This window comes from Grammomys surdaster, unplaced genomic scaffold (genome assembly GCF_004785775.1).
Source record: "Grammomys surdaster isolate TR1022 unplaced genomic scaffold, NIH_TR_1.0 126153, whole genome shotgun sequence".
In the NCBI taxonomy this organism is placed as follows: Eukaryota; Metazoa; Chordata; class Mammalia; order Rodentia; family Muridae; genus Grammomys; species Grammomys surdaster.
Genome location: NW_021620961.1, coordinates 5,168,835 through 5,188,310, shown reverse-complemented (window position 1 = coordinate 5,188,310; position 19,476 = coordinate 5,168,835). Strand labels below are relative to the sequence as shown.

The window sequence follows — 19,476 nt, the reverse complement described above, 5'->3', positions numbered from 1 at the left end:
TAGAGCTCAGAAAACCCATGATACAACTATCAGACCATATGAAGCTTAACAAGAAGGAAGGGCAAAATATAGATCTTTCAATTCCACTTAGAAGGGAGAACAAAATAATCACTGGAGGTAGACAGAGGGAGGGAGGGATCTGGGTAGGAGAAGAGTAAAGGGGTACAGTACCAGCTATTGAAAGAGACAAGAAAGAAGTTCAGAGGACCAGGAGGCTTGGCAACAAAGCAGCCACTAGAAAGCCACAGAATCCAATAATGTAAGAGTCTCCCAGGGCCCAATGAGGGTGATATTTAACAAAATACCCAGGAGAAGGGAGATAGAACATGAAGAGACCACCTCCAGTAGACAGATATGGCCCCCAGTTGAGGGAAGGGGCCACTCACTCATCTCAAAAAATTTTAATTCAGTATTGTTCCAGTCTAAAAGGAACATGGGCAAAAATTGGAGCGGAGTCTGCATCCTGAGACGACTCCACATTGGGATCCATCCCATCTGCAGACACCAAACCCCCACACTATTGCTGATGCCAAGAACTGCTTGCAGACAGGAGCTTGGTATGTGTGTCCACTGAAAAACTCTGCCAGCACATGACTAAGACAAAGGCATACACAGCCAACCACTGGACTGAGCCAGTGGACTCCAATGGAAGAAATAAGGAAGAAACAAATGCAACAGCTGCAGAGGATTGCAACCCCATAGGAAGAACAGCAATACCAACCAACCAGACACCTCAGGGATTAAACCACCAACCAAAGAGTATACATGGGTGATTCCATGGCTCCTGCTACGTATGTAGCAGAAGATTGCCTTATCTGGCATCAATTGGAGGGGAGGAGCTTGATCTTGTGGAAGCCTGTTGTTTAGCCAAGGAGGATACTAGAGGGGTGAGGTGGAAGTGGGTGGGTGGGAGAGTAATCTGTCAGAAGTAAAGGGATTGGGAGGTTTGCAGAGGGGAGAATGGAAACGGGGACACCGTTTAAAATGTAAATAAATAAAATAATCAATAAATAAAAGGAAATATACTAACTTGTAAATTAGTATTCTAACAGAGTTTAGTATATGAATAATTCTTTTTTTTCATTTCATTATTTTTTATATTTCCCAATCTGCTTTTATGGCATTCTAATTACATTCAAGTATTCAGGTCAGTTCTAGGTTGAGGAACTAGCAATACAATAGATGCGAATAGTCAAGGAACAAGCAAGACAATAAACACAAATAGTCAAAGAACAAGCAAGGCATTAAACCCAATTACATGAACACTCCTGTGATCACCGTTTCTAAAGGCTTATCAAGATGACCAAAATATCTGCGCCTACTTCCCTGTTCTAGCCAAAAGTCATTTTCATGTCTGATGCTTATTTCTTTTTTCTAGCCTAAGATTTTCATTCCTACCTGAAATTACATCTTTATTCTAGCCTAATGTCTGATTCCTTCCTGAAGCCTACTTCCTTGTCCTTGGCCAATTTCTGCCAAGGAGCTCCAAAAACTCGCTGCCTCTCCCCACTTTTTAATACATAAATAAGACTGAGCCTGTCTCAGGTCATTCTGACAAGAATGTCTTCCTTACCCGTCATGAAATATGCACTATTGAAATCAATAGTAATGTAGAATAGGATATATATTAGAGCTCAGAGTTCTATAAGCTTTTTATATTATAGTATTTTGGGGAAAGGCATAATTCATGCTACATGAAATGAAGATTTTATTCTTATGAAAATTAAACATTTTAGATTATTAAGAGGTTATATTGTCTGTAATTGTAGTCCTTATGTAGTTACAATTTTATTTATATTGGTAATTTTATGGTCATTTTAAAGATGTAAAAATTGATGAGCTTTAAGATTTTTTTAGATAAAATATAATGTATATTATAAAATTAAAGCTACAGAAAAAAGAGGTATTCTTTAATAAATTAGTTCACTGTGAATGAATCAGTGGAGGCAGCTGCTAAAATGTGGGGAGAATTAAAGAACTTTATGAATGGAAATTTTAAATGAATTAAAAATTTTGACTGTGCAAACATAAGTAAAATCATTCTGTTCAATTGTAAAACATAATGTCATTGCTAAACAAACTTGAAGATCAAACCTAATCATATATAAACAAGAATTTTGTATATATGTATACATCACATATAATATATATGTACATATATATGTGTATATATATATACACATATATACATATATACTCACATACATATGTATACACATACATACATATATCCATATACCCATCCATATATCATATATCTATATATCATCCATATATATCTATATATTCGTATATCCATCCATATATATACACATATCCATATATCTATATATCCATATATCTATATCTATCTATCTATCTATCTATCTATCTATCTATCTATCTATATATATATATTACTGAAAATATATCCAGATAGCAGTATATGAACTGAACAAGTTGTATTTAGAACTATATATGTATATATAAACTATCTCCTTGAAACAACAACTAGTAAAATAACAAAAAACCATGAATTTTCATAAGAGTGGTAAGGAATTTATGGGCGTGTATGGAATGAAGAAAGGGAAGGGATAAATTTTAAAAAATAATCTCAAAACTAAAATGAAAAATAAAAACCAACATTAAAATAAGTCTAATTACATTCAAATAAGAATTTTAGTCAAACCAAACTATACATAGTTGGAGTATGTACATATACACATACACATATACAAACACATACACAAACATGTCCACATACATATACGTCTGTGTGTGTGTTACATTTCTTTTGTCCAACACAGAGATTTCAGTTTATATAAAGTTAATATCAAGTTTTCAACATGAGTGCTATTGGTTTATTTTAGGGTGTTATAAATTTTAACAGACACATTTTCTCCTTTATAACTATGTGATTAGTTTTCTACAATTATTAGAAAGGAAGGTTCTTGGTCAAAAATGTAACTTCTATGATTGTTAGCTTAATTTTTGTTTTATGACAGTTTTTATTTAATATGACTGTATCTAATGAAGTATTCATAAAATTACTGTTTTGGAGAGGACCTTGGAAACACAATTAGTCTCTCTCTTCCTGAAAGCTTTAGGACACTATTATTTTTCTTCATCTTAAGAACTCCAGGAAATACAATGCTATAATTTATTCCAGTGCAAAAGCTTTCATTTTTTCTTTTAAACAACATGACAATTCTCTTTTACAGCAAGTCCAGCTTCAAGTATATTCTTTTTGAAGCAGTTTAGAAAGATAATTGTCTCTACTTAAGTGATATTTCACCTTGTTTGTCATACTTATTTACTTCTTGCCTTCCCTTTTGTGATAAAAATATTCATTCTGGGACAATTCTCTCATCTTGACTATTAACTTCTTTTACCCTAATGCCAGTGGTGTTATATTTCAAGTAATTCATCTACAACTTAATAATTTGTCAATTTTAATGTATGTGTATATGTGTATTGGAGTATATACATACACACACATACACACACACACATATATTTTTTTCTTGAGATTTCAGTTTATATAAAGTTAATGTCAACATGTCTGAGTGTGTGTGTGTGTGTGTGTGTGTGTTCATCCATTTGGAGATGTGCTTACACATCCTTACATATACCAAAAGTCAATATAAAGTTCTTCACTCAGCCACTCTCCACGTTAGTTCTTGAAACAGGGGCTTCAACTGAACCTAGAACTTATAAATTTTGTCATATAAGCTGTCCAATGAGCATGAGGCATTTCACTCAATTGTAAAATTAGAGTGGATAGTACAACATCTACAATTTTGTAAGGACTGCAGATCAAACATAGGCCCTCATGCTTGTGAAGCAAACAGAATTTTGACTGACAACTCCACTATTTTATTTTTACAACTATAGGTAGATTTTTCTTAAAAACTTTCAGTGGATTTCAAGGCTGAAGAGAATACTGCTCCAATTATTATTATATGTTTCAAACCCTTCTTAGAATGAGTTGTTGAAGGAAGCATTACAAGGGGAACTTACGATGCTCAGAATTGGTCATTCTTCAGGTGGTGACCAACAGGCTGAAGGTCCCTAATAGATAATAGATGAATTAAATCTCACCAGTGAGGATAAAAGCAGAGAAATTTTAAGCAATTCCTGTGGATAAAATAAATTACTCATCACCAAGAATCTGAATATAATATGTAAAGGAATTTTCATCAAGTCACCTGTCTGCACTAATCTCTCCAAAGACCTTCTAGGTCTTTGGGATCTGGGTAGAATACAGACACACCTTTAGTATATACCTTTAAACCCTCTATCTGGACTCCTTTAGTAAATACCTTTATTCTAAGACAATTATGTCTTATTGAGGGACAGACAAAATGATGAATCAGAGAAAGATTTGACAGAATGAGTCAGAGATAAAACATGCACAACTCTCAAAAGGAATTCTCTTTAAAAGGAAGAGAGAGTTGAGTTCAGTCAGTGCAATGAGTACTATGTAGTGTAGTTTCATTTATTCATGAATTCATGAAGATCAGGGCAGTTCAGCAGAGGCAGTTGAAGCCAGAGAATAAAAAGAAAGAATAAGCTAGATGCACATGAAGACAGGACGGCTTTGTTGTGCATCAATGGGAAGAGAGGCCCTTGATCTTTCGAAGGCTCAATGAATCAGTACAGGGGAATGCTAGGGCAGGGAGGCAGGAGTGGATGGATGGGTGGGGCAGCAACCTCATAAAAGCAGAGGGAGCAGGATGGAATGGGGGTTTCCAGAGAGAAAAACGAGATAAGGGATAACATTTGAAATGTAAATTTTAAAAAATCTAATGGGGAAAAATAAAAGACAGAATAAGCCAGATAACAAGAAGGAACCAGAGGATTAGAACAGATTTCCAGAATTGGAGGCCAATCAGAACAATTTCAGTCAGAAGCTACAAGAAGCCAGTTTGAATCATTCAGCTTGGAGAGGAGATTGGGCCAGAAGTTCTCAGGGGAACCAGCCGGCTAGAGTTCAGAAGGAGCAAAAAAGGGTTGTTAATTCCTCTGTAAGCCTCCAAGATGACAATTACATCTGATAAATAATAGATTTAAAAATATGTAGTTCACTATATTAATAGATCTTAGTTTCATAATTCTTAGATTATAGAAATTAGAGTAGAGAAGCAGTTTATTTGCATAGACAATTTTACTACCCTCCCCCAGGATATTTTCTGAAATTGAGGAGATAATTTCAGTGCCTTGGTTTAAAAGATCATAGGTTTTTTTAGTATCAATTATTTTTATTTATGTATTTTAATATGGTTTTAATTAAAACAGAATTAACATTATTTTCCTTCTGTACTATTTTCCTCTAGTCCCTCAAAATTATTTTCCCTCAAAGCAGTACAATGTCCCCTACTATCCAATTGGAAAGCTTTTTCTTTCATTATTGTTACATACACAAACACACACACAAACAAACACACACAAACACACACACACACATACATACACACACACACACACAAATACAACCCTTTGGATGTTTTTCTTATTTGTGTCTATCATTTTAAGATGATTATGCTTTAGTGAATAAACAATAGTGAGCTTATTTCTTGAAAAGGCAAATTAATTCTTCTCCTCCAAGCAGTCAATAGTTGCCTGCAATTCTTTATTTAGTGCTGGAACCCTACCCCTACACAATTTCTCCTTTCCACATTAAAGTGCTCATTAATATTCCATTTTTCCTGGTATCTTTATGAAGCAATTTCTAGGAGATATTGTTCACATTAGACATCCCTGTATTTTTAATCTTACAATAATTTTACCTCTTCTTTTGTGATGTTCCTTGTTTAATGAGTGCAGAAACTATGAAGTCGATGTATCTGCTGAGTCTGAACTCCTCACAATCTCCTGCTCTATATTTTGTGTCTTGTGATTTTCAGATGATAGCTAATTATTCTAAATGGAGTCTTGTTTGAAGAAAAGTTGTAGATATACTAATTGTGGGTATAAGAATAAAACTTAGCATGTAGTAAGTATTTATAGTAGTCTAGAAAAGTGATTTAGTGGGGTTTTGCTTGTTTTTTGATTCTGTTTGTTTGTTTGTTTCGTATGGTTTTTCCCTAAGGCTTATGACCTTATACACTAGCAAATACTAAATGCCAGGTATCCTTTGTAATGTTTGGCTAAGATATTTCAAGTGATTCTCAAAACAATATAGATTATCATTGTAGCCCTTGTTTGTTTTTCGGCTAAAATTTTACTTTGTTTATCCTGCATTCTGTGCAAAATTAGCCTCTTCCTATGTCTATATTTTCCTGCATACTATACTTGCTAAGGCAAGGTGTCCACACTACAGTCAGAGAAATTATCATAAAACTCCAAGTAACTTACAAGAAAATAAACAAAAGAAGGTGAACCAACAGAAATTACAGCTGTATTCTTATGACTGAGAGAAAAAAATAAATGAATTTCTACCAAATTATTTACTACTGCAACATTAAGGGAGATTGGGACTTGAATCCGAGAAGAAAAATACAGTGTAGATCACCTCCCTGGAACCCTTGACACAGAACACTTTGCACTTCCACTGCTCACCATATGCTACTCCATTTCCTTGTTTTCAAAAGATAAGTTAAATGTCATTACACAGACCTAATGAAACGGACTATGAGGGTGAACCTCTCATCCAGGAGCAGTCTATTTCTTATTACCTTTCATGCATATGTACATTTTCAAAGAAGGTAGACCATACGCAGGAAATCATCTAATTCTTAAAAGCCAATTCTGCTACCCTGGAAATAAATTCTGTGGAAAAAAATAAATGTATACTTGTTAATGTGGTGTAAAAAATTATGTCTTAAAAATGAGTTTGCCCTTTGGTAATGAGTTTGATTTGGGATTTTAATAATGTGACATTAATAAACACTTAGGTCTACCTCTACAATATATCTCAGTTGTTGAGATAACATCAAAATTTCTATTATAGTACATTGAATATTCCTTTGTAAAGAACTAATTTATGATGTATTTATTTACTGAATTGTGTGTACTTTTGCATGTGTCTTGGGACTTAAGTGTTGATGAAGGCCAGAAGAGTTTTTGGACTCACCTTGGAATGGAATTAAGAGATTTCTGGGTAATGAACTCAGTTTTTCTGTAAGAGCAGTGAACTCTGAGACATCTCATCTTTTAAGAGCTGACACTGCTGATATTTAAGGTACATAATTTCTATTTTAAAATAAAAAACAATAGAATTAAAGGCTATTTTTCTCTTGTTACATCAGAATTTACCACTGAAATATAGAAAAAAAATATAGAGAATTTTATTGTTTAGCAGTGCTTATAGGTATTGTATATTTTGTTTCATTATTCAAACCAAAAAGGCATTTTCAGGAAATGCTGAAAGTAAAATACAGTCATTAGGGTGAAAAAGAAAGACATTGAATATCCATCCATAGAATCTTTCTATCTCTTGTAAAATTATTATCTTGTAAATTAGGCATTTAGGCTCTTTTTAATTTAACCACTTTTCAATGCCATTATTGATATTTTAAATAATTTTTTTACTTTTAAAAAATAACTTCAAAATTATGTATGAATATATATACATGTAGACGTATATTTGATGCATAATAGCACACAATTATAGTAATGTAATTATGCAGAAGTTAAGGATAGAATAATACATTAAAATAGGCAAATCATTGTTAAATACTCTCAAAAAGCCTCGTATACATAACTAAAGTAGGCTTTTACTTCATGACCATGTAAGTAATTGAATTACAAATATTGATTGAAAATAATCATATTGTAAATTAGGACAAGTAAACTAGTATTGTAATATTGTCTCATTGTAAATATTTTAATTAGATTTTAAACTTAGTATGTATAAGAATTCAACTGTTGGATTCATATACATATTTTTCTCTAGATTATATTTATGATTTTATTTCTATTAGAAATCAATATTCTAAACCGACAGGTAAATGGTAAAATAACTCCTATCAAAACAAATATGTTAGATAAACTTGACAGGAGGTATTAAAAAAGATGCATCCGGCTTGGATGCCAGCTCAGCAGGCATGTTGCTGCACTAATGTGGTCACTGTCAGACTGCCTGGTTCCAGCTGGGTGTCCTCATCTCGGCAGGCTCTCCGTGAGGAAATGGGGGGATTTGGGGAGCAGAGCTCCCAAGTTCCCTTCTTGGCCACACCAGCCTCAGGCAAGGACCATCCACCCCAAGATCAGCCACAACATTACCCATTACCTAGCAAAATCAAAACTCTTAAGGCTTATAATTAGCCAGTAATATTTATATATCAATAAAATCTCAATACACAAGATGTCCACACAATTTAGAAAGTTATCCCAATTACCCTAACCTTTAGATTTCGTATCTACCTATGCTACTTAAAGCCCTGCGAGTCCACGTCTGTCTTCCATTTTCTGTAGCCTTCCCTCTCCCTCTTCCTGTGTCTTTCCCTCTCCCCTCTTAGCTCTACCTCCCTTTTTCCTGTCCAATTACAGGCCTCCTGCTGCTCTAATATTTAAAATAGATTTGGCAGAGAAATTTCTGCAACAAGTAAATATTAATATTTTTTATTTGAGCAGAAAAATATGAAAATTTTCAAATATTAAATTCTAATTATATTGTATCAAGTTCCCCATTCAAACACACCCATATTTTATAGCTACATGAAGTTTAAATTTTGAGCTATGTTGAAAGACAGGCAAAATTGAAATTGTAGTAATACTAAATCAGACATGAACATTATCTTCAATGGAGAAAAGTATCCCAGATGAATAAAGATTCAATATAACTCAGTTGATTAATTTTATTAATTTATTTATATTAACTTGAACCCAGAATAATGCTACTGAGACTGTAGATGAGTTAATTACCAGTACACCTAGGGAGCAGTGTCTTACTTAGATGTTTGAAATAAGGCTTAGGATATGTTATTCTAATTGTCATTTTTTACTAGATATCATTGATCTATATTAAAATGTGGTTGTCAATTCTATATAAATTAATGATAATTAAATCATTTTTTGCAATACCTTAGAATTAAGTGTAAATCTCTCTAAGTAGAGATAAAAGGAGTACAGCCTGACCATGTCTAACACTGGTTTTGCTTCATTATTTATATTATTTTCATGTGATTTTTCTCTTTAGGAACAAGCTTTCTTCACACATCCATGAAACACTCAGCCACTTCTCTGTCTTCATAATAGATACTTATTCTCTCTGCTTTTCTATGGCTATTCAAGTTTGCAAATCTGATCCATGCTGTCTAATAAAGTTGAACATGTATATACATAGAAAATTAGTACCTAAAGAGTTTTGCAGGCCTCCTAGGGACTCACAGAGACAGAAGAAGTAATCCTGTAGTCTATGTGGGACTGTGCTATGTCCTCTGCATATATATTATGGTTGTATAATTTAATACATTGGTGTCACTCATATCCAAGAGAGTGGATGTGTCTCTGACTCTTTTCTCTGCTCTTTGAACCCTTTTCCTTTACAGGGTTGCCTTGCTCAACCTTCATATAGGAGGGTTTGTGGTGCCCGATCTTACTGCAACTTGTTATGCTGTGCTCAGTTGATATTCTTGGGAAGCCTGCTCATTTCTAAAAGGAAGTAGAGGAGTGGATCTGGGGGAGAGTGGAATTCATGGTGATGAGACTGAGTAGAGAGGGAAGAGACAGGAAACTACAGTCAGGATATAATGTATGAGAGAAGAATACATTTTAAAACAGAGTTTTTTTTTTTTAACTCTGCTTTGTAGAAGCTTCTTAAATTCATAAAGAGCATTTGTCAAACCACAGGGTTCCATTTTGCGTATGGAATTACTTTGGAAAAATTCTAACCAAATATCTTAAATGATTTTAAGGATATTTTTCTTTGGCAATTTGAAACTTTCATGTCTTAGAATGTTATGCAAATAAGCAAGGGAAAAAACTATCATCAATTTACAACGTGAATTACAAGGTGTTGAGTTGGTGATCTCTCTTGTGGGATTAATGAAGTTTATCTTATACTAAAAGCTGAGTTTATTTGTGAAATTTTTATTTAAATCAAGTACTGCCAAAATTTGTACCCAAAATGTTCTCCAAAGGCCCATGTGTTAACTGAGCTCACCTGCTGGTGTGGATGTTTTACAAGGTGAGACCTACCCAGGAAGTAGGGTAGCTAGGGACAATGTCCTGAAAAGGAACATTGGGACTTCCCAACTTCAATTTCTCTCTTCTGATCATCATGAGGGCAGCAGCAGCCCCACTTTGACCATGTGCTTCTCCTATAAACGTGATCACAACGTCAACAAAAGGGCCAAGCAACAATTGATTGAAGCTATAAATGAACATAAAGCTTTCCTCTCTAAGGTGATTCATCTTGAATATTTTGCCATTAAAACAGAAAACTAACACAGCCAATTTGTAATCACTATTCAAATAAAATGTTCCAATTCTATTATTATTGTTCATTTATTTGCGATTGCTGTGCATGTGAAATTATTTAGGATAACTATACCCTCTACTTTATAGCTGGTTAATTTCTGTATTAGTCCCACCAAACCATCTTTTTCCAATTGCAAAGTTAAATATTTCTGGTAAAATATGCCTGTTATATAAGAATTAAGCATCAAAATTTTGGTAATTGTTTATAGAAAGCCAGTTCTCATTCTTCTGAGCCTTTGTGACTGAGTAAGATATTAAGTAGGTGAGTGCATGTAGATCCTAAGACACAATGCAGCCAGTAGAATTGCAAGCACAGAAAATCTCTGTAAAACACTACTAAACATCCACACACCCTCTTTTAAACCAGTAGCCATATTCTCTTTTCATATGGGAATTGATTCAAGATAGCAAAAATGAAGGAACAAGCTCAATCATAAACTACTCCAAGGCTTTTTTTTATTGTGTGGACAAATAAAATTTTCCATTGTCCCACACAACACACACATACACACACACTCACGCACGCATGCATGCACGCATGCACATGCACATACACACACAACCCATACAACACACACATGCACAAACACACACATCCCACACAACACACACTCATATATAATATATATTATATTAACATGAGTGTATATATGTGGGTATATATACATGTGTGTATATATACTCATGTATCTATATATATGTGTATATATAATGATTAATATTATATATTAAAAATTAATATAGAATTTAAAGAAATTTTCATTATTGAAAATTTGAAGTTTACTGAATTATTGATGTTTTATATAAATAAAATAAAAATAAAAATAATTAAACAATTTTATGAAAAACAAATATATTTAATTTTAAGTATGACACTATGGCATTTTTCTTAAGTTGCTGGGGCCTGTACTTAATTTATTATTTTTTCATTATCTTTCTAAGTTTAGAAAATGCTGCTAATTCATAGAAAGATTTAGCTCTTCACTTAAAAATTGTAAACATTTTCAAATTTTAGAGTTTTTTTTTGTCTATATCATTCTTTCCAATAAAAATACAGGTAATTAGAAAATTTAACTAATCTATCACAATTATAAATACGAGTAAGGAAAAATTTAATTACAAATACTGCCTCATACTCTGAAAATGATCTGAGACTTACAGTTTGACAGACATTGCTACAGAGGTAGCAGGGGACAGGGTAGGCTAGCCAACGGGATCCTTGTACAAGGTCTAAAGACCAACCTTATTGCTTTAGCGTTAAGACAAACAGTGCCTGGATTGAGAAGAGAAAGTTTATGGACAAAGACTGGAGATCTTGTTCATGTTGCAAAAACAAATCTCTTGGGTTATTATTTGTCTGTTACTAAATTATTTTTGTTTATGGAAAATCCAGTGATCTATATATGACTTGTTTTGTACTCTTTCCCACTCCCACCACCCCACTCCCCTTTTTTCACCTTATTATTTTCTTATAGTGCTAGAAATGAACCCACGCTCCAGTAGCTGGTAGATGATTGATAGCTTAATCACCTAGCTTCAAATGCACTTTCAGCACTTAACTCTTAATTTCAAGAACAGGATATTTTCAAGGTATATTTCTTCTTTTTTGACCTCTGTCATGCAAGGGTATGCTAATAACAACAAGAGAAGAATGAAAAGCCAGAGGAGGAACACAGATTTATTCTTCTCAGGCTATATGCACCTTGCTTCTCAGTGGCTTCCCCAGGGAAACTGGGCCATAGGATTTGGAAATTTGCACAAGTTTCTTTTGACACCATTTAGACCAGCCAATCACACCATTTTCTGAGTGTGAACACCTCCTTCTGGCTCTAAATAGTATGTTCTAGTAAAGTACACAGTTAGCTAGATTATTCATAGCACAATGTTCTGGATGCATTAACAAAATGTCTTAGGTTGAGAAGCTAGGGAAATGTTGGGGGCATAAATGTAGTCAAAATGTATTACATATATATGTAATACAATTTAAGAAACAATTTAATGTAAAAAGTCTAGAAAAATATTTTTAAAATGGGAAATTTATTTCATTTTTTTTCATAAAACTAGATGTGATGAACTCTGAGAGCGAGTACATTCCTACTTCACTCTCTCAACAACTAGAACCTTCTTCATTCATGAACAAAGGTCTTTCATGATGAGCTCACAGGCTGTATGTCAGAAATAATAACTGAACTTCCTTGGGAATCATTTGTAATGGCAAGACATTATTTGGGAGGACTCAGCTCTTTGTACCTCCAATCCTGGCAAAGATGTTGTCTCCTAATACCATTAAATTAAAGGTTAATATTTCAACACATAAATTTTAGGAAGACAGAGGTATTTGTACAGCACATACATACGTGAATATATGCAACATTTATGTATGGATCGAGGGGAGGCAACCTAGCTTGAATAAAAAGATTCTGCTGTGAGTTACATCAGAGCGGCTCTTGTCTGATTTTTTGAGGTTCAACACGCACAGTTTTGTGGTACTACACATCAAAATAAATATATTATACTTAGAAGGTAAGAGCTGTACTACAATCTTTTTTAGAGAGTATTATGATATAACAAAAATTCAAAATTAAAATAAAAGAAAATTACTCTAAACATAATTCCCAATTCCTGAAAGAATAGGTTGATAAATGGCCTAAAATATTGAGAAAGTCATCAGTATAAATTACATATCTGAGTTATACACTGGCATTATGGAAATTAGAATACTATGTAATACCATTGCAAAGTAGCATGGAATTAGACATTTTTTTTATTTTACTATGACCCTCAAATTTTATACAGCTTTTCATTTACATAGAAAATTAATCATATATATGCATACATGCATATGCGTATATATGCATAATTTTAATATTTTTTTCAAAATAAGGTAATATTCGCTTTGCCCCATCTACTGCGAGGATGAAGACCATTCTCAGCAATCAGACGGTCGACATTCCGGAAAATGTCGACATCACTCTGAAGGGGCGCACCGTCATTGTGAAGGGCCCCAGGGGAACTCTGCGGAGGGACTTCAATCACATCAACGTAGAGCTGAGTCTTCTTGGAAAGAAAAAGAAAAGGCTCCGGGTTGACAAGTGGTGGGGTAACAGAAAGGAACTGGCCACTGTCAGAACCATCTGCAGTCATGTTCAGAACATGATCAAGGGTGTTACACTGGGCTTCCGTTACAAGATGAGGTCTGTGTACGCTCACTTTCCCATCAACGTCGTTATTCAGGAAAATGGGTCTTTGGTTGAAATCCGAAACTTCTTGGGTGAAAAATACATCCGCAGGGTTCGGATGAGGACAGGTGTTGCTTGTTCTGTCTCCCAAGCCCAGAAGGATGAATTAATCCTTGAAGGAAATGATATTGAGCTTGTTTCAAATTCAGCGGCTCTGATTCAGCAAGCTACAACAGTTAAAAACAAAGATATCAGAAAGTTTTTGGATGGCATCTATGTGTCTGAGAAGGGAACCGTGCAGCAGGCTGACGAGTGAGGCCTCAGATTCCTAGCTCCAGAAACAAGATCCTGATCACAAGTACAGTTTGGGCAATAAAGGACTTATATATTGAAAAAAAAAATAAGGTAATATTCACAGAACAGTTCTTGAGGCACTACAAGGTTTATTTTAGGAACACATGTACATTGCTATGTGAGATAAAATTAGATTATGTAGCATCACTTTGAAGAAAAGCAGATTAAAAACAAGACTCTAGAATGAAAATGCAGAGAAAACAATGACTTATTTATTTTACATAACTCTCTGTGGCCATGGTTTTATGAAAGAGTCTAATGTATCATTAATTGTCATATCTTTATCTTTAAAACTGACAAATTAAACAAAAGAGTTAAAAAGTAACATCAAGGTTAAAGAAAAATCAAGGTTAAAAATAAAAATTTTTAAATAATTTTAAATCAAGGTTAAAAATAAAAATTTTTAAATAATTTTCATCAAGGTTAAAAATAAAATTGTACATCAAGGTAAAAATCATAAATTAGCTAGACTTCAATACCAATAATTTCTCCCAATATTATATTCACAGAATGATAAATTGTTGCTCAAGCATTCTAGTTGCTAACTGGTTTGTGTTTCTGGTTGCAATTTTCTGAAGACATATAGATATGGTAGGAAAAAATATGAGGATTTACATGCATAGGCACTGATCAAATTCCATAACAAACACAGCATACCATAATATTATATAACAAATATAATAATTTAGCACCATAATCGTGAGAAGAATTACCACTCAAACTGATGGTGTCAGTTGAGTTAAGGGCATCGAGAACTGATGAGACTAGAAGTATTAAAATAACAACAAACAAACAAAAAGAAGATGAGGCAGAAGTTCCTACTTAAAAGAAAAAAAGGAACAAAACATCAAAAGCTTTCAAGTAGAACTAGGCAGCAATTCCCCGATTAATGAGGTGTGTAATGAAAGAAATGCTTGAACACGACCTTTGTCAATGTATTCAATCTATATAACATGAACAGTAGTCATTTAGATGCCCAGTGGAAGTGTAGCCAGGGCAAAGTGTATTCAGAAGATAAAGTATCTTTTATAAAATATCTAAACTGTTGGTGGTTTTGCTTTCTTTGAGAGAGACATGGTTTTATAAGTAAAATAAAAAATGAGTACTAAAACAATACATTAATTTTAATTTACGAAATAAAGTTTATCTGAATATATACATATATACATACACACACACACACATACACACACACATATATCATTCATTTACTGCCAAAAAAATAAAAAATAATTATAAGATGAGGATGAAATTTTTCATTAAAGATTTGTTTTCTTTTTGATAAGAAACATGAAACAAAATTACCTTTTAAATTTCTGAAGTGATATAAACTATGTAGTCATGTAAAATCATATATTAGTATAAGTATACATTTTTACACAGGTAAGAAATCCAGCAATACAAACTCATTCAATAAATTTTCCAGATGAAAACCATGGTGAGAGTACTTTTAGGAATAAAAATAATGCTTTTCATTCTGTCTGTGTCTTTTTGTCTCTGTCTGTCTGTCTTTTCTTCCTGTCTGCCTGTCTGTCTGTCTGTCTCCCTCTCCATTCCCCCTACCCCAATGTGTATGCACATCGAACAGTGCACATGAGAAGGTCAGAAGATATCCTGAGGTTTGGGTTTTATTTCACCTTGAGGAAGGATCTCTTGCTATGCACTGCTGTGTAGACCAGGCTCGTTGGAATCTGGGGCTTTGCGAAATCCCCATCTCTCTGCCTTCTGTCAAAAAAAAAAAAAAACTTGAATCACAGAAGCAAAGATATTGTTGTAACAGCAGAGCATGTTGTTTCTGAGTTTTGTGTAAGTATTTGCATCTTTAGACTTGAAAATCCATTGAGTAATTAGAGATTAATGAGCTGGTGTTAGCACTCGAAAGATAATTCTGAGAACAATGCAGATTCTGGAAGCCTGATCTGTGATACTTCAGAGGAATGTTTAATGTTTGAGAGTCTCAAATTCTGTATTAGTACCGTTCATTGGATTGAGAATTTGGATTTTCTGGTCTTGAATTGAAGAATTAGTTATGATTAATAGGAAGCCAACACCACTGAAGTAAAATATTTATTTTAGCCAGACAAGTGAAGGTAATTTGCTGCTTCTGAGAAATCAGCTGATATTAAGATACCAGCATCACTGAAGTAAAATTGTCTGGGAATATTTACTGAGGGTGAGTACACAGAAGCTATGGTCCAGAGGGCATCCAAGGCTGCATCTCAGGCTCATAGCTGAACTTACGAATATGTAAGAGTCTCCCATGTGCTGCTGATTTTGAAGACATGAAAGCTGTATACTAACAGAGTTGTGGAAAGCAGTGTGAAGCTGAGGATTGATCTCTGGTGCAAACGCACTTTGGTTTCAGTAGAAACCTCAGAACTTAAGAGATTATAGAAAGAAGCTGAGAGTTGTAACCATTGGTGATGTTGGAGACAATGTAGAGTTATCAAGAGGCCATCAGTGAAAGTGCAGCCTTAATTACAGAGAGCAGTGTATTGAAGACATTAAGATCAAAGTGTGTCTACCAAGGACACCAGCAGGTGTAGAGTGAGCTGACCTAAGTCTAGAGAACAAGATAAAAATGTCAGGACAGCAGCCAGAAGAGAGAAGCTTCTCAAGTCCTTTGACAATTAAGTGGATAACACACATTCGACTCAAATTTTTATGGTTAGATTTGGCTTTCAAAGTAATTTGATCGCCCTTGTTCATCACTCTTAAAATATGAAAACATTTTTAATTGATTTTGACATTCAAGAAGCCCCTTGTTAAGAGACTTTGACTTTTAAAGTATTATTGAATATTTAAAGAGAACTTAGTCTTTTCAAATTTGGAGTTTTTAAAATATTGTGTGATTTTTCATGTTTATTCTGTTTTATGATGCAACATTAAAATTAACAACTTGGAAATTAAAGAGCAAGGGAAAATTAGGATTTAAAAGTGAAATACTTGAGTATAAAGCTGTCAATGGATGATTTCTGCTGGTTACTTATTTCTTTGGAGGAATTATTTTGTTTTTTTTTTTTGTCTGAGAAATTTGTTTACTTCTGTCACATTCTTACCACCCACAAGCTGAAGTGATTTGGGAAAAAAGGACATCAATTGATAAAACCCTTGTATCAGATTGAGCTGTAGTCACATAGGTAAGATATTTTCTTGATTAATTATTGAAAAAAAATTTGTGATAATTTCAACCTGATACCTCATGTTTTAAAAAGATGTATATGTGTCAATTTAGGGGCATATTCATTTGCTTATAGATACCTGCAGAACTCAAAGGAAATAGATCACCTGCACCTGGAGATACATGTGAATTTGAGTCACCCAATAGCAGTAGAGAAAATTGAACTTAGGTCCTCTGAGAAGAGCATAGGAGTTCTTTCTTTTCTTAAAAACATAAATAAATAAATTTATCTAGTCACTTCATAACCCAATATCAGCCCTTCCTTACCTCCCAGTACCCCCTAAGACAAGTCCTGCCCCCATTCTCCTTAGAAAGAGAAGGCCCGTCTGAGTGTCAACCTCCTGTGTTCCCCACCCCTCTCCCACTGATGCTAGATGAGATGTCTGTTTAGGGGTAGAAAGGATCCACAGGCAGGCAGGGAGACAACAGGCTCAGGGGCACCCCTGCTCCAGTTGTTTGAGGGACACCTATGATGATTAAGTTTCTTATCTGGTACATATGTGTAGGAGTTGGTGATTCAGTCTCTGGGAGCCTCCAAGGGTCCAGGCTAGGTGATTCTGTCGGTCTTCCTGTGGAATTCCTGTCCTCTTTGTTTCCTTCAATCTCTTTCCCAATTCTTCTGTAAGACTCCCCGAGTTCCATCTACTGTTCAGGTGTGAGGCTCTGCATCTCTTTCCATCGGCTGCTGTGTAAAGCCTTTCAGAGGACAGTTAACTAGCTCCTTGTCTGCAAGAATAACGGAGTTACATTAACGATATCATGGATTGGTTCTTGCCAATGGGATGGGTCAAAATTTGGGGCAGTCATTGGCTGACCATTCCCTCAGACTCTTCTTTATCTTTGTCACTACGCATCTTGTAAGAAGGACACATTTTGGATCAAAAACTTTGTGGGTGGGTTGCTGTCCTTATCATGCCAGTGGAATTACTTCCTGCTACAGCAGGTGGCCACTTCAGGATCCATATCTTCCACTGCTAGGAATTTTAGCTAGAGTCGTCCCATTAGCCCTCTTGGGTCTCTCCCTATCCCAGGTCTCTGAGAAGTCCTAGAGATTGCCCATGTCTCCCAGTCAATCTCCCTTCTCTCTTCCCTGCTCTCCTTACATATGATGTCCACCCCATCCCTTCCTCCACCCAGTTCCCTCCTTATCCATTGATCCATCTCTCCCTCAAAGGATACCTCATCTTAAACTAAATCTCTTCCAGGTAAAGTTTATACTAGACACAGGAATCCATATACATACATACATACATACATACATACATACATACATACATATATATTTAAAATTACACCATGCTTTTATTCTAAAAGTATACTTTATTTTATTTATTTATTTTATCAGAGCTGAGTTCAGGGGGCAACCTTACAAGGTTGCCTTCTCTATCCATCTTCACTCATGTTCTGTGACTTGAGTTCCAGTCTCCAATTCAGATGAACAAGTGTCTTTATCCATTGAGGAATCTCAATGGCTCCTACACTGAGATTTTTAATTACTTCTAAAAAAAAATAAGGTTTGCAAAAATTATGCATTTCATAAACATAGCATATTATTTCTTAAAGATGACCTAAAAGTCCACAACAAATATTAGGAACAGTTTACTGTTAGGTCTTAGCAAGTGGCTGACTAAAATTTCTATTAACATAACAAAGTGGATGCTGGCCAGCTCTCCCAGTATCCTTCATTACCTGTGTTTCCTCTCAGCCCTTCTCATTCTGCACTCTACCCTAAACCTCTCACTTCTAGGACTGCCCCTCAACCTAATCCCAGTATAACCCAGCCATTTTGTTTACACTGATGTCTTAGCCTCTCAGCCCTGGATGCTTCTAGGTCAGCAGGTCCTCTCTTGTTCTCTCTCCTTTTCCCTTCTCTCATTTTCCTATTTAGTCTGCTCTCCATGTTCAGCCTGGACTCCTCCCTATGACCACTTTCTGCCCTATATCTACAATAAAAATCTCCATACGTTAGGAGTAGTCATGCCCTCCTCCTCATACTTCATTTTGTTCATTCATTTACTCATTTGTAATAAATTCCTCAGACAGACACTGCACCATATGAAATTAAAGTGTTGGTCAGCCATCTGTACTCTGTGTTACTGTGCAATTAAGAGTAGACAGACTCTACAATAATCTTTGCAAGGAAAAGTGCTGCAGGGCACATAAGGATTTTCAGTCCATGAGTTAATTAAAGTTGCCATTTTAGAGCACAAGTATGAATGAGATTTACATATTCTATCACTTCTCATCAATATTAATAGGATAGAATATTACTGAAATTATAATTTTCTTTCATTAAAATAGAACAACCATGAGAGTAATAACAGATACTTAAGAAAAGCACAAAATCTGTAGTATCTA

General features: G+C 34.6%; 1 protein-coding gene across 1 annotated transcript; it reads left to right on the top strand.

The window, feature by feature from the left end:
- Positions 1–13,310: 13,310 nt before the first annotated feature.
- LOC114612265 (60S ribosomal protein L9) lies at positions 13,311–13,984 on the top strand. Its single transcript, XM_028757234.1, has one exon. It carries the CDS (start codon positions 13,321–13,323, stop codon positions 13,897–13,899), a length of 579 nt encoding a protein of 192 aa, XP_028613067.1. The 5' UTR covers positions 13,311–13,320; the 3' UTR covers positions 13,900–13,984.
- Positions 13,985–19,476: the final 5,492 nt, after the last annotated feature.

Excerpts from the sequence above, each read along its gene's own strand:
- LOC114612265 (XM_028757234.1), top strand. The coding sequence starts at position 13,321 with ATGAAGACCATTCTCAGCAATCAGACGGTCGACATTCCGGAAAATGTC.